At 40.9% G+C, this 12504-nt stretch overlaps 2 protein-coding genes across 4 annotated transcripts; one reads left to right on the forward strand and one right to left on the reverse strand.

Moving 5' to 3' along the window:
- Positions 1-266: 266 nt before the first annotated feature.
- On the forward strand, positions 267-4023 carry tmem234 (transmembrane protein 234). Its single transcript, XM_035168963.1, has 5 exons — positions 267-402; positions 761-912; positions 1926-1992; positions 2958-3050; positions 3360-4023. Exons 1-5 carry the CDS (start codon positions 390-392, stop codon positions 3467-3469), a joined length of 435 nt encoding a protein of 144 aa, XP_035024854.1. The 5' UTR covers positions 267-389; the 3' UTR covers positions 3470-4023.
- A 52-nt stretch (positions 4024-4075) lies between these two features.
- dcdc2b (doublecortin domain containing 2B) lies at positions 4076-12126 on the reverse strand. Of its 3 annotated transcripts, none has more exons than XM_035168961.2 (14): positions 11999-12126; positions 11371-11668; positions 11198-11249; positions 8713-8783; positions 7941-8072; positions 7735-7869; positions 7564-7603; positions 7181-7246; positions 6916-7051; positions 6673-6782; positions 6482-6550; positions 5997-6068; positions 5513-5593; positions 4076-5406 (listed from the first exon to the last, which is right to left on the reverse strand). In XM_035168961.2, exons 2-14 carry the CDS (start codon positions 11655-11657, stop codon positions 5347-5349), a joined length of 1311 nt encoding a protein of 436 aa, XP_035024852.1. In that variant the 5' UTR covers positions 11658-11668; positions 11999-12126; the 3' UTR covers positions 4076-5346. The 3 variants fall into 3 exon arrangements, with proteins under 3 accessions (XP_035024852.1, XP_035024853.1, XP_035024851.1); XM_035168962.2 differs by having other exon boundaries at positions 5997-6065; positions 11868-12044; XM_035168960.2 differs by having other exon boundaries at positions 11868-12044.
- Positions 12127-12504: the final 378 nt, after the last annotated feature.

Consider the following 12504-nt stretch of genomic DNA (forward strand, 5'->3'; position numbering starts at 1 on the left):
AGAAAAAAGAGAGGAAAATAAAAGAAAATGTGTATTTGAATAAGTTATTATAGTAATAGTTATTAGTATTGTTGTTATTGTTGTTTAAATTCATATTTATTTTTCCTGGTACCTTTTCGTCCTCGTACTTTGAAAAGTTGCGAGGCTGCATTCAAGACAACTAGACGTGTTGTAAAATGTTACATTTCTAAACGAACTCTTCAGTAAAAGAAGTTATTTAACTTCATTCAATTGAATTTATTATTGGTATAACATCAGATATAATATTACATATATATTATATCATATGGATATAATTAAGGGCATTCATTTTTTTTACGAACATTGATGTTTAATCACAAACACGGAGCGCTCTTGAACGCGACTCCACAGCGGCTGTTTACATCAAGATGGTGACTGTGGGTGAGTGAAGCTAACAAGCTAATTCATCCTCATATTCACTGTTCTCTTTAAACCACGTGTGTGTTCTGATTTAGACCAGTTTCCTCTTCATTACCAGGCTTAGTAACGCAAAACAAACCCAACAGTGGCTGACACTATGCTAAGGAACAAAAATAATTCATGCTAAGGAAGTTAGCTTACTCTGGCGAACGTCTGTAGCCCAGATGCTAACCGCAATGTGTTTTACCATAGACTGTATTTACTATTAGCCCCCACGGCTAAGCTAATGTTAAACAGGTATTACAGACATACAGACAGACTACTAGCAGACATCACTAGCAGGTGATATTAGTGGTGACTGGGGTGTGTTCCCTTGCAGTGGAGCTGCTCAGTCTCCTGTTGGTGTCGGTGCTGTGGGGCTGCACCAACCCCTTCCTGAAGAGAGGCTCCGCGGGGATAGAGGATGTGAGCGGCTCCAGCAGAACGAGTCAGCTGCTGGCTGAGGTCAAGTTTCTGTTCCTCAACACAAAGGTAAAAGCTGACAGCAGTTCACATTTCAATCAGATAGATAGATACTTAATGGGTCCAGAATCAACAGGTGCTTTACAATTATGACAAAGGAACACGAGCATGGAGAAAATATAAGATGTACATTGCTAGAAATAACTAATCTAAAAAGAGGCAGATACAGCAAAAGGCAGAAATGTTAAATGGTCTGTATTAATACAGACTGATGACCAGTTAAAGCTCTGTACAGAACAGTTTTACAGTCACCTATTTACACACACATTCATACAGTGCATCTATGTGCAGCAATTTGGGGCTCAGTATCTTGCCCAAGGACACTTCAGCACGTTGAAGACTGGGATCATGGTGCTGACCTTCTGGTTAGAGGATGACCGCTCTAACCTCCGAGCCACATCATGTTAAGAATGACCACAATCATGAGACAGACTCAAACTGGATTAAATGCAAGATTGAAAAGGTTGGAGTTGCTGTGAGGATGACCTCAGTGAGCTGGGGGCAGAATGTGGAAATATTAAATTTATCCATGTCTATGTGTAGTCAACAACTGACTGTCAAATCAAATAAAGTTATTACAATAACAGAAAGCCTTTTATTATAAAAAAAAAAAGTAAGTAGTTTAAGAAATAGTGTAAATTAAGTTGCCTTTTTTTGTTAGCTAATTTTTAAAGTAACAGTCTCAATTAGCTTTTTAATAATTTCAACACATCTGAACAGCTTTAATGCCTGCATGCAGTTGGTCTTTGAGTTTATACTATCTACAGTATATTTAACTGAGTAGGTCTGTGATGTGTAGCTTTTTATTAATACCTAAAAAGTCTAGCAGCTGCGTTTGGAGTGTGGAGTCAGGAAGTAGAGCTGATAAAAGCATGGACAAATGTTTCTAGATCTTTTTGTGGATAAACAAGACTTTAATTTAGCTGTGGTTCTCAGCTGGTAAAATCTACCTGTCACATGTGTGATATCATTGCTTTTCCTTATATTTGGATTAATTTCACTCTCTCTGCCTTCTCCATCAGTACCTGGTCCCTTTCCTCCTGAACCAGTGTGGCTCTTTGGTCTACTACTATACACTCTCCACCGCAGGTGAGCCAGACACTCGAGGTTTCACTTCTTCACAGTCTGATGGTCTCCTCTGTCACAGGCCCTTCTTTCTAACTGTAGACATTTTGACATGTCACAGTAGGAGAAAAACATTTGTAAATGATGACATTAATTATAGGGACAGAGATATTGTTAATGTTATCATGAACACCTGTCAAAATGTCTAATGTGAAAAAGAGACCTGCACTGAAAACTGTAGGGTTCACTCAGCAGATATTTAAACATGTCCTGGCCTGAGAAACATGGGTCTAGAGAATATCATCAATGATAGCACAATTTCATTAAATTGTATTTACAATAAATCTTTCCCAATGAAAGAATGCACGTAAATGTAGAGCCATTGATTAATGTTATTAACAACATCTGCACTTTTCCAGCCATGACACATAAATTAGTACGTTTACATGGACAGTGTCATAATGTCATACTGGAGTTTTCACAGTATTTTGCGAAAACATCGACATACAAAAGTTACCAACTGCTTGATGACACATGCATGAGTTGTAGCTTTTCAAAATTATGAACAGAATATTCTTTTAGCAATTAATCTAAACACCATAATCTGAGTATTGTCTTATTCAGAATAAGGCCAATAGGTGGAATATTAGTGTACATGTAAATTCCTTCACTGTCACAAGGAATCGCTACATTCAAGTTGTATGATACGTGGATAGTAGAGACGGAAAAGATTCTCATGCTGATTGTGTCAGGATTTAATTACTGTGCATTAACAGTATAACAGCATATCCTTTAAATTACGGTTTAATTACATTGAACTATAGTTGTTTCTGTGCATATATATATATTTTTTTTTTTCATGCAGTTCCTTATTACTAAGTTAGATATATTGAGAAAAAAATTTGTTTAACAGCAATATTGATCACTTTGAGTTGAAATACTTTTGTTAGCAAAATGTTGTATCTAATATTCTCCCACTCTTTATCCAGAGTTATCTTTCGTTGTCCCTGTGGCCAACTCTCTCACATTCCTTTGCACTCTGCTCACCGGCAAGTTACTGGGTGAAGAGTTTGGAGGCAAACGTAAGTCTGAAATGTCGCTGATACTCATACACAAGCTTGTTTTCCTGTATCGGGCCAGTCACACACGGCCAGTGATGTTGATTCCTATGAAGGTCAGATCTAGGAATTAAGACGCTCCAAGACACAAACTCTGGAAAATGTCTGGAGCAATCAACTCAAACATTTGCATACAGCCCATTTGGAAAATATCAGGCACATGTTCGTAGTTCAGAGCATGTGTGAAAGCAGCTTTACTGCCCTGGTTTTGTTATAACTTCTCTTTTTTAACTTTTATGTTCTGTCTATCCTCCCCCTCCCCTCGCTCTGCAGAGGCTGTTGCCGGGATGTTTCTCACCATGGCTGGAATCACTCTGTGTGTGATAAGTTCCATCGAGGACAAAGACACAGGGCAGCAGAATATAACCCAGTCTGTGCACTGACGGAGATCGGAATTGGAGCAAATTCTTGCGTAACTTCAAATGTTTCCTCGGCAGGAAGTAAAGAAGGTGTTAGACGCTAGAGCAGGACTGAAGGGGCCAATTTAGATTCAGAAAACGTCTCCTCGGAGCAACAGTTGTGCTGAATTGTGCCTAAATGAACTCAGCGTGAGCTTCAGGAGACCTGGTCAGAGCCTCTCACGGAGTTGGAAGGGGAAGTGAGTTCATGTGGAGTTCACCCCGGAGCTAGGTTAGATTTATGGTGCTCACATAGAGATCGGTGGTTGGTGGTTGTTAACTTTTACTCGTAGGCACCCTGCTGCCCCGCCATGGGACTGGCATCTGCATAAAAATAGAGAACAAATTCAAATAAAGCTGGTGTTTAAAATGGACCAAAGAGATGTCACCTCCTGGTCTAACTGGGACATTAACTGCTTAGCAGGAGGATAATGCAGTTTTGTACTGTGTATATATGATTTAATACTGAGGTAGAGGTACCACTGTTACTGTCTCAAGTCCTTTGTGAAGCAGTAATAAAGCACAACTAAGTACTGTGAGTGTGAGTGACCATGTTTTCTCTTTCAACAGTATTCAGAAAGAATTCACATGTATCTTAATGTTTTTATTTTCACAGTATTTTTAAATTGACACAGCACTGTACAGATGACTTTATTGCATCTATTCAGCTTGTCATGTAGTTGAAATTATAAAAACAAATGTTAGCAAAACATAATTTGTCATGTTTATTCTTCACATATCAGACACAGTTAAGACTTCAAACGTCACAAATATTGTCTCTTATGTACACATTGTAAATTAATGCCATCTACTCACATCTACGTCAGAATTGTCCCTGTAAAACAGTGTGGTCACAATATCACTTACACTTTACAATGTAATGCAATCAAATGCAAATCCCTGTAACAAATACAACCCACGTGAAGCTTATGGTGTTAAGTTTTTTATTAGCCATGCTAGTAGTGTGGCTCTGGGGATGACAGTTTAATTTGCATTGAAATGTCTCAACAAGTGTTGGATGAATTGCTTTGTCAACTTTTATCCAAAACCATCACAAGGTCAAAATTTCAGTTTCAACACTTTGGTTTATGTTACATCTTTCTCAGCTGTTTACTGCCAGTCAGGAAGTGTTAGCATGCTAACACACTAAACTAGGCCAGTGAAAGCACTGTCACAAGGAGCATGCTAACATGGTGATGTTAGCATTTAACACCACTGTGCCTGGGTACAGCTTGAAAGAGGTGCTAGCATGGCTGTAGTTCTAAAACAAAAATCTAAATACTCTTTTTCTCAAAGATGGTTTCTATCATTATAGGTTTGTTCGAGTGCTCGTTGTTTTTTGGTAAGTTTGGTTTTAAATAGTTATTTGATGATTTCAAAACAACGTGACTGACAGCTGGTTGAGTTGGACCTTTGCCATCTCTATCCTCCAATCACAACTGCACACACTCTGGCTTCGAATGCACAAGATGGCAGCGTTCATATCCGGGATATTTTGGCTTCATTTGTGGATAGTGGGAGGAAATGGAAATGTGATATCCATCGTTAAATATAGTCTTATGATTTCACTCTTTGATCATTAGTCTTTGCAAATGTATCATACAACATGATATTGTCTCCACTTCCTGTTGTGTTTGTTCTAATTACGTCTGAGCAAAGTCACATTCTTGTCTCTTTAAGTTTTCTGAAACAAAACAACATAAATTGATGTTACTTGGCTCATCACCACAGTTTAAGTACTACTAACTATAACATTCATTCAGCTGCATAGGTTCTGTTGAAGCAGTAACTTCCTGGTTATCTGCTGTGGTTCAGGGCTCGTTATGCTGACGCGACCTTGAATCCTCCGTGCTCCTCATTCACTAGTTGTCCTCCTGGAGGTTCTGTTCTGCTGTGTTTGATGGGACATCCTGTGGGTCAACCTGTTAGAACAATTCATTAAAACAGTGAAACCATCTTCACTGGGCCTGGTCATGGTGATGATGATGATAATGTCATGTGATTACATTGTGAGGTGGGTACACTTGCCTTTTCCTCCCTGTTCTTTCCCTGAGAATCCTGAGAAGTGGATGATGAAGGTCTTGGAGGTGTGTGCTCCAGCTCAGGTTCCTTTAGAAACGAGATACAAAGTGACTGCTGCGTTCTTGTGTCCATGTACAAATAAATGTAAGAAGTTACTTGTACAAAAGTTATATTTAGCCCCTGTCCCTTTGTTAGTTAGTTAGCTGGAAGGATGGAACATGTGCCAAGAAGGAATCCATTCAAATTTGGGTCGGATCTGGACAAAGGGGCAGATCCAAGGATTTTTCTCTCTTTCTTTAACATTGTGAGATTTTTAAAATAATTTTAAAGATTTCCTAGGGAATAATTCAAGGATCCCGATGAACAAAACCAGGCATATTTAGGGGACTTACATCTATAAGTGTGCAATTTGGTGCAATTGATTTCAAGGGGACTCTTCCCTCCACTGAGCGGCATGATTGTTGCTTCAAGTGTGTGTTGCTCTGTGTACCTGTATTTCAGCAGACTTCTCCATCCAGTTTTCTGTCGCTTCTACGCCATTTTGTTGAGATGACTCTGGCTTCTTGAGAAAAAGAAAATGTCATACGAACCCATTTACCCAGAATAAATTAACTGAACCAGTTCATTAAGACAAGCGTGTCCTGCAAACGTAACCACCCATTCACACATATTGCACTTGTTTTTCATTCTATTTGTGTGGTTTGAGGTTTTTTGCTTTTTCCATTTTCAGATTATCTGTTAAATATTGTTATTATCAAATATAATACTTTTTAAACTCTCCTCTGTGCAAACTATACTCCAGCAATAGCACCATTGCACAAATTCTCATCCAGACCATCATCATTTTATAATATCTAACATTATAACCTCAATGTCCGGCCACTGTGTCAAAAAAATGCCCCACACTGTAATTGAGTGAATGAATGTAAAAGACAAGTATTTGGAGCAAAATGAAAATTTATACTTGATGCTTACCTCCTGTGTGCTGTGCAGAGGATCGTCTGTGTGGTTCCCTTCTTCATCCTCCACTATTTCTGCCACTCTCTTTGAAAGGAAACGAGGGACAGATGTTTGTTTACGTCTTTCAGTGTTACATTTTTTCCCTTGTGCAATATTTTCTATCTTTTAACTGCAGCATTGTACAAAACACAGAGATGAACGTTAACCTGGTCAACAGGAATCTCTGTAGCTGTATTCTCATCCTCCTGCACCTCCTCAGCTCCTCGCACCTCCTCTCTCCTCTTCCGTGCCGCTCTTTTAAAGATGCTGGGCTGGACTGTGATAAACAGACATCAGTATGACTCATTTATTTTACTTATTTTGAATATGAAAACATCAGACTATATATTAAGTTAAGATTTGATACAGCTCCTGGCCAGATCTATTACTGGGCGGCAGTCTTGTCTGACCTCTGTTCTTACGGATCTTCACCGGCCTGGCAAAGAATGCAGACATCTCATCTGCTCCCTGTCTCCTGCTCCTCTGCTGTGAGGCTTGTGGAGGCCCAGCTTCGTCTCCTGTTGACTTCACCCTCCGACCATCTGACTGAGTATTACACATAGAGGGAAAAAAAGCCTGATCACTTGTGTATTCATAGACACCAAACCAATTAACAGTCCCAATATAGATCCTCTAGTGTCAATAAAATACAGAGGAGGATTGAATTGTTTTTACTTCTGGGGAGTCGAGGAGAGCAGAGTCGCTGTACTGGTCTGCTGGACCACTTCCTGTTTTCCTGTTCTGAGAGAAAAATATAATATACATACATATAAATATAAAAGACATGACAGATTGGTTTTTCAGTTAGTTTTTCGAATGCTGTAAGTCAGGCCTGGAATGTTGCTGCATTAAAACAATCTAAAGACTGTATTTTAAGAAATAATAATAATCTTTACTCATAGGTCACTTTTCAAAATCCAGATAACAATGTGCTTCACAGTGCACAATTGAAAACAAATGAAATTATAAAAGTGAAATGACAATTGTTATAAAATTTAAACAGAATTACAATAAAAATAATAAATAAGGGAATGCTTTACAGTTTTAATTGACTGTACCTCAGCTCTTCTCATCAGTCTTCTCTTTCCTGGGTAATATCTACACAATAAAGTGTGAAAAAAGTAAGAGATAAGAGTACATATTATCTTTTTGTTCATATTCGTTTGCAAAGAAGCCCATAAACATACATGCGTACAAGGACTCGTATAGAGGACCCTGCATAACAATACCTGTCTGCAGCGTTTGAAACCAGCAGCTCCACATATGGAAGTTTCTTAAACCTCTCGGTTCCCACGGCAACGTAGCAGTGGCCGGTCTCCAGCTCCCCAGCTGAGGTCACAGTCACTCCCTCCAAAGAACACAACCTGATCAAGTAGAGCTTTGATTTAGTGCATTTCTACAGACGTATATTTATATATCTGTCAGTGTCACAGACCTGCGCACGGCTCCTGTTCGCAGACAGACCTTCTCTGTGACCAGACTCAGGACCTGCTCCAGATCCTGCTGCATGCTCCGAGGAATGATGAACCGAAATGGCGGACATAGGATATCGCCATTACGGAAAACACTGAACACAAGCATCAAAGCACAAGTTTGCGTTTTGTCTTTGAAAACAGGACACAGGAAGAGTTTTTGGTCACTGTAATTCTTCATGTCTGTATTGGCCACGATGGGATGTCTTGTGAAGTCCAGCAAAACGTGGCCTGATGATGGCGCTAGAGGAAAGGTCTGATGGTCACCAATGTTATACCAATGGGCCCCTACAGGCTCAGGTTGGGTATCCACACTGACTTTTATCCCCTGACTTGTCGATCACTGGGTCAAAGTTATGTGAAATATCTAAAGAGCTACTTCACCAACACAAAATGGACACATTCATGGTCCTCAGAGGATGGCAGCTAATGACTTTGTCGGTCCATCCTCTGATTTTACTCTAGTTCCACCATGGTGATGACATTTGTGGTTTTGAGAGAAATATCTAGACAACTATTGTATGGATTGCCATTTAATCTAGTACCTAGTATCTAGTTCCCTTAAGGATGATCTGTATAAACAATGGTGACCCTCAGACCTTTCCTCTGAATTATATGATGCATTTTTCCACTAAACTACAAAATACATATGTACATGGAAATCCTATTTTAAGTCCCTCTGAGATACAGTCTTCATGTGCTAATGATCATTATATGTGTGTTTGTCCAACTCACTGTATAATGCAGGGCACAGGTATAAACTTCCTCCATTTAGCTGAAACATTTGGCCTCTGTGCTGCTTTAGCCTGGAGGAGACATTCAGAAAATCAGATGCGTGGTACAGCTCAACATCATAATGTCATCATTTCCTCAGCAATATTGAACGTTCCCTCATTAGATTTACATCATCCATGTCCTGCACCTCAATTATACCGAACGTCCATCACTGCAAAATCACGTAACCCAAATGTGTAATGACTGACTAACTATTCTGCTCATGTCAGCACGAACGCTGCAGCCATGGAAACTGACGTCACGCTGCCACTTCTGCAATGACACTTTAACGAAGCGTATCTGATCCTCTCGGGCTCCGCCGTTCCGTTGTCTCATATCAATGAAATCTGCTGCCAATATCCGTGTCTGCTTAGCCAGAATAGCTGGAACAAATCAACTCAGAGCAAAGCTCGTCATTGATAATCTTCCCTTATTGTTTTTGCTTTGAAGGGGCAGCGATTTAATGCATTTACAGAGAGGCCTGCCCAGACATGCACGCGGCCTGATAACATTGTCCGGAAGCATTAACTCTTTGTTTCGCCGGCAGGATCAGATGCTCACTTATACGGACACACTTCCTGCATTGCTACACAGCAACCGCAACGCAGGCATGTGAGACTTTAAAACCCCCGGACTCCAGATAAAACAAATCTGCTTTCCACATGGCAGACACCCAAGGCACACACAATTACTCTGTACTCTTTTATGTTCTGCAGAAAAGTAACACTGACGGTTTAAGACTGAGAACACAATCTGCGTCTGAAGAACCAGGCGGGCGTTGCTGCCAGCTGGTGAGAATACAAAGCGAGCACTTGTGGGCTTGAGTGGCTCTGAGTGTGTTCTTGTGTGTGTTGCTTTGAAAGCAATTTGAATTTTAAGAGAGCTTATGCCTACAGTAATGCTACATCTTCATCATTTCTTCTGGCAGGGAGGTTATGCTTTTGCCTTTGTCCAAGTGATTGTTGGTTGATTGGTTTGTTTGATTGTTAGGAGGACAACTCAAAAACTACTCAACCAATTTCCATGAAATGTTGTGGAGGCGTGGGGCATGACCAAAGGATCCGGATCCAGTGCAAGAGACTCCCAGAGACTAATTTAAGGATCTTGATGATGCAGATCCGAATAGAAATCTGGATTTAGGGAATTTTATAGTGTTTCATAAGGTGGATGTATGCGCCATTTTAGTTTATTGGTTGGTTTGTGTGTTTAACAGCAGGATTATGCAAAAACTCCAAAATGGATTTCAATGAAACTTAGTGGAAGGATAGGACGAGGTCCAAGAAAGAACCCATTAAATTTCGGCGTGATTCCGGATTTATTCAGGAATTCGTTTTTCACTGTCTTTAACAGGATTATTGGGCACGCCCAACTGGGAGGAAACCCTGGGGCTGACCCAGAACTTGCTAGAGGGACTTCATATCCCATCTGTCCTAGGAACGCCACGGGATCCCCCAGGAGGAGCTAGAAATTGCGGCTAGTTAGAGGGATGTCTGGGGTACTCTTCCTGTTCAGCTACCTCCACAACCTGAGCCCGGATAAGGGGAAGACAATGGATGGATGGACTTTCTTTAACATTGTGAGATGTCAATGCGAAAAGTCATTTTCACCAGTTTCCCAGCGAATAATTCATGGATCTTGAAGTCAGGCACATTTAGTGATCTGATCTATAAGTGTGTGCACTTTGTTGCGGCTACATTGAATTTAAGGGGACTGTTATGCGGAGGTATGCACTCTGCTGAGTGCCATGAGTTGAGTTCAAATTCATTCAGTGAATTAAACATCTGATAATCTCTCGGATTTTCTGATCTCTGACAATATCCAACAGAAAAACTACTGAACGGATTTCCACTAAACTTGGTTTGCAGGCCAAGAAAGAATACATTATATTTTGGGGCGGATCCAAAATTCATCACTTTCTGTTACAGTATGAGATTTTTTGACATTCTCACCATTGACTCAGGGAATAATTCATGTATATTAATGAAAGAAATCAGGCACATTTGTGGGACTGATATCTTTGAGTGTGTGTCGGTGGATATAATTAATCTCTGATAATCTCTGGGATCTCTGACGATATCCGACTGTAATTACTGCGTCTAATGTCACATGAGAGGCTTGAAAGGCCACCATGGACAGAACAGTCTTTAGCCTATTATTAACGCTAATTTACATGACAGCCCCTGACACCAGGAGGAAGTTACGAGCAAAGAGTGACCTATGAACATGCACAAAGAACGTAACAAAGAAATGTAACACGTGTCGTCTCGTTTACAGGCAATTGGGAACTTTTATCCGTAATGGAAAATCCTGCAGTCGATTGTATATTTGACTTGGCAGGTGTTCAAATGAATCGACTGGTGGTGCATTCCTCCTGGTTAGACTGGGATTAATGAATGATGGACTGTACTATTAAAAGGAAGTGGCCCATATGAGAAAATAAACCTACCTGGGGTTCTTCACGGGTGGCAGGCTGCTTTTTTGCTCCTACGCTCAGGTAGCTGTTCACGAAGACAACAGATATGATAAAGAAATGAACACAACAATACTTTTTTACAAACAACAAAACATCTGGTTTAAAGACTGTAAGCCTTCTATTAGAGAAATGTCTTCAGTACTCACTCCAGTTTCTTGAACCTCTCAAAGCCAGCAGCGACGTACTGGGCTCCCGTCCGAAGGTCCTGGAGGTCTGCGACCCTGTGGCCCTGCCTCGGGGTGTACAGGGTCCTGATGGCGAGCTGGGCACCGATGTTCTGGGTCACCTCGTTCAGAAAAGCCTCCATGGTGCCCACTTGTCGCTGGTTGACCACGAACCTCCGTCCACTGTAGAAGGGGTCACCATTCCTGTACACCACCACGTTCTTCACCGGAGGCAGGAGGGCGGTGGTGGCTGCAGTGCTACCAGCCATCTTTGAGCCAGCTGTGACACACACACACACAAACACATTTCAAAAAGGCTTTTTAGCATTTTTGAGTCCACGCACACAATTGTTAAGTCATTTCCAAAGTGGCATTCACTGACCATTTCCACACAACAGATACACTCACACTCTCAGTTTTTGGGTCAAACTTGTGCAACAACAACACATCAATACAAACACATGATCTCTGATCCGTACAGACGCAGCTCAGTCAGTGACAAGCCGGTGAAGGTGAAGGTGGAAGAAGAAGCAGGGAGATCGCAGGATAGAAGGCAAAGGTGAAAATCTGTCCCCTCCTGTTGTTGTGGTGTGTCTGGACTCCCACTCACCACGTTCTGCTCGTCGCTGTTCCCTCTAACACACTCTCACTCACTACTCCACTGATGGCGGTGAGTATTTCCTGGTTGCTATGGCAGCGTGGCCAGCAATGACTGGCTTTGCGGGTCAAACCATCGGCAGCAACCACAACAAAAGACACAGATAGAGGAGGGGAGAATGGGTGGGTGGCTGCGTTGTTAGCTCACTTCAATAGGAATATATCATGGACACAGGCAAGAGCAAGAACCAGAAGGTGACAGAGTCATTACTTTTATTTTAAAATATCCTCACAAGTCTTTTTAACTATAACAATCAAAATTAGGCTTTTTTTGTAGGAAAGGGCATCTTGGGATATATATTTTAACCTTTAGTGACACTTATAGCATATGACAACAGCAGTTTAATAGGAGCCTCTGGTGTGAATGAGCGCCCTGTGATGAGTGAGGCGCTCATTCATTGGAGTCCATCGTCTACATGGGAAATTTGAGCTTCTGTGAGACTAAACACAAACTTGTTT

Source organism: Hippoglossus stenolepis, chromosome 10, assembly GCF_022539355.2.
Source record: "Hippoglossus stenolepis isolate QCI-W04-F060 chromosome 10, HSTE1.2, whole genome shotgun sequence".
NCBI lineage: Eukaryota > Metazoa > Chordata > Actinopteri > Pleuronectiformes > Pleuronectidae > Hippoglossus > Hippoglossus stenolepis.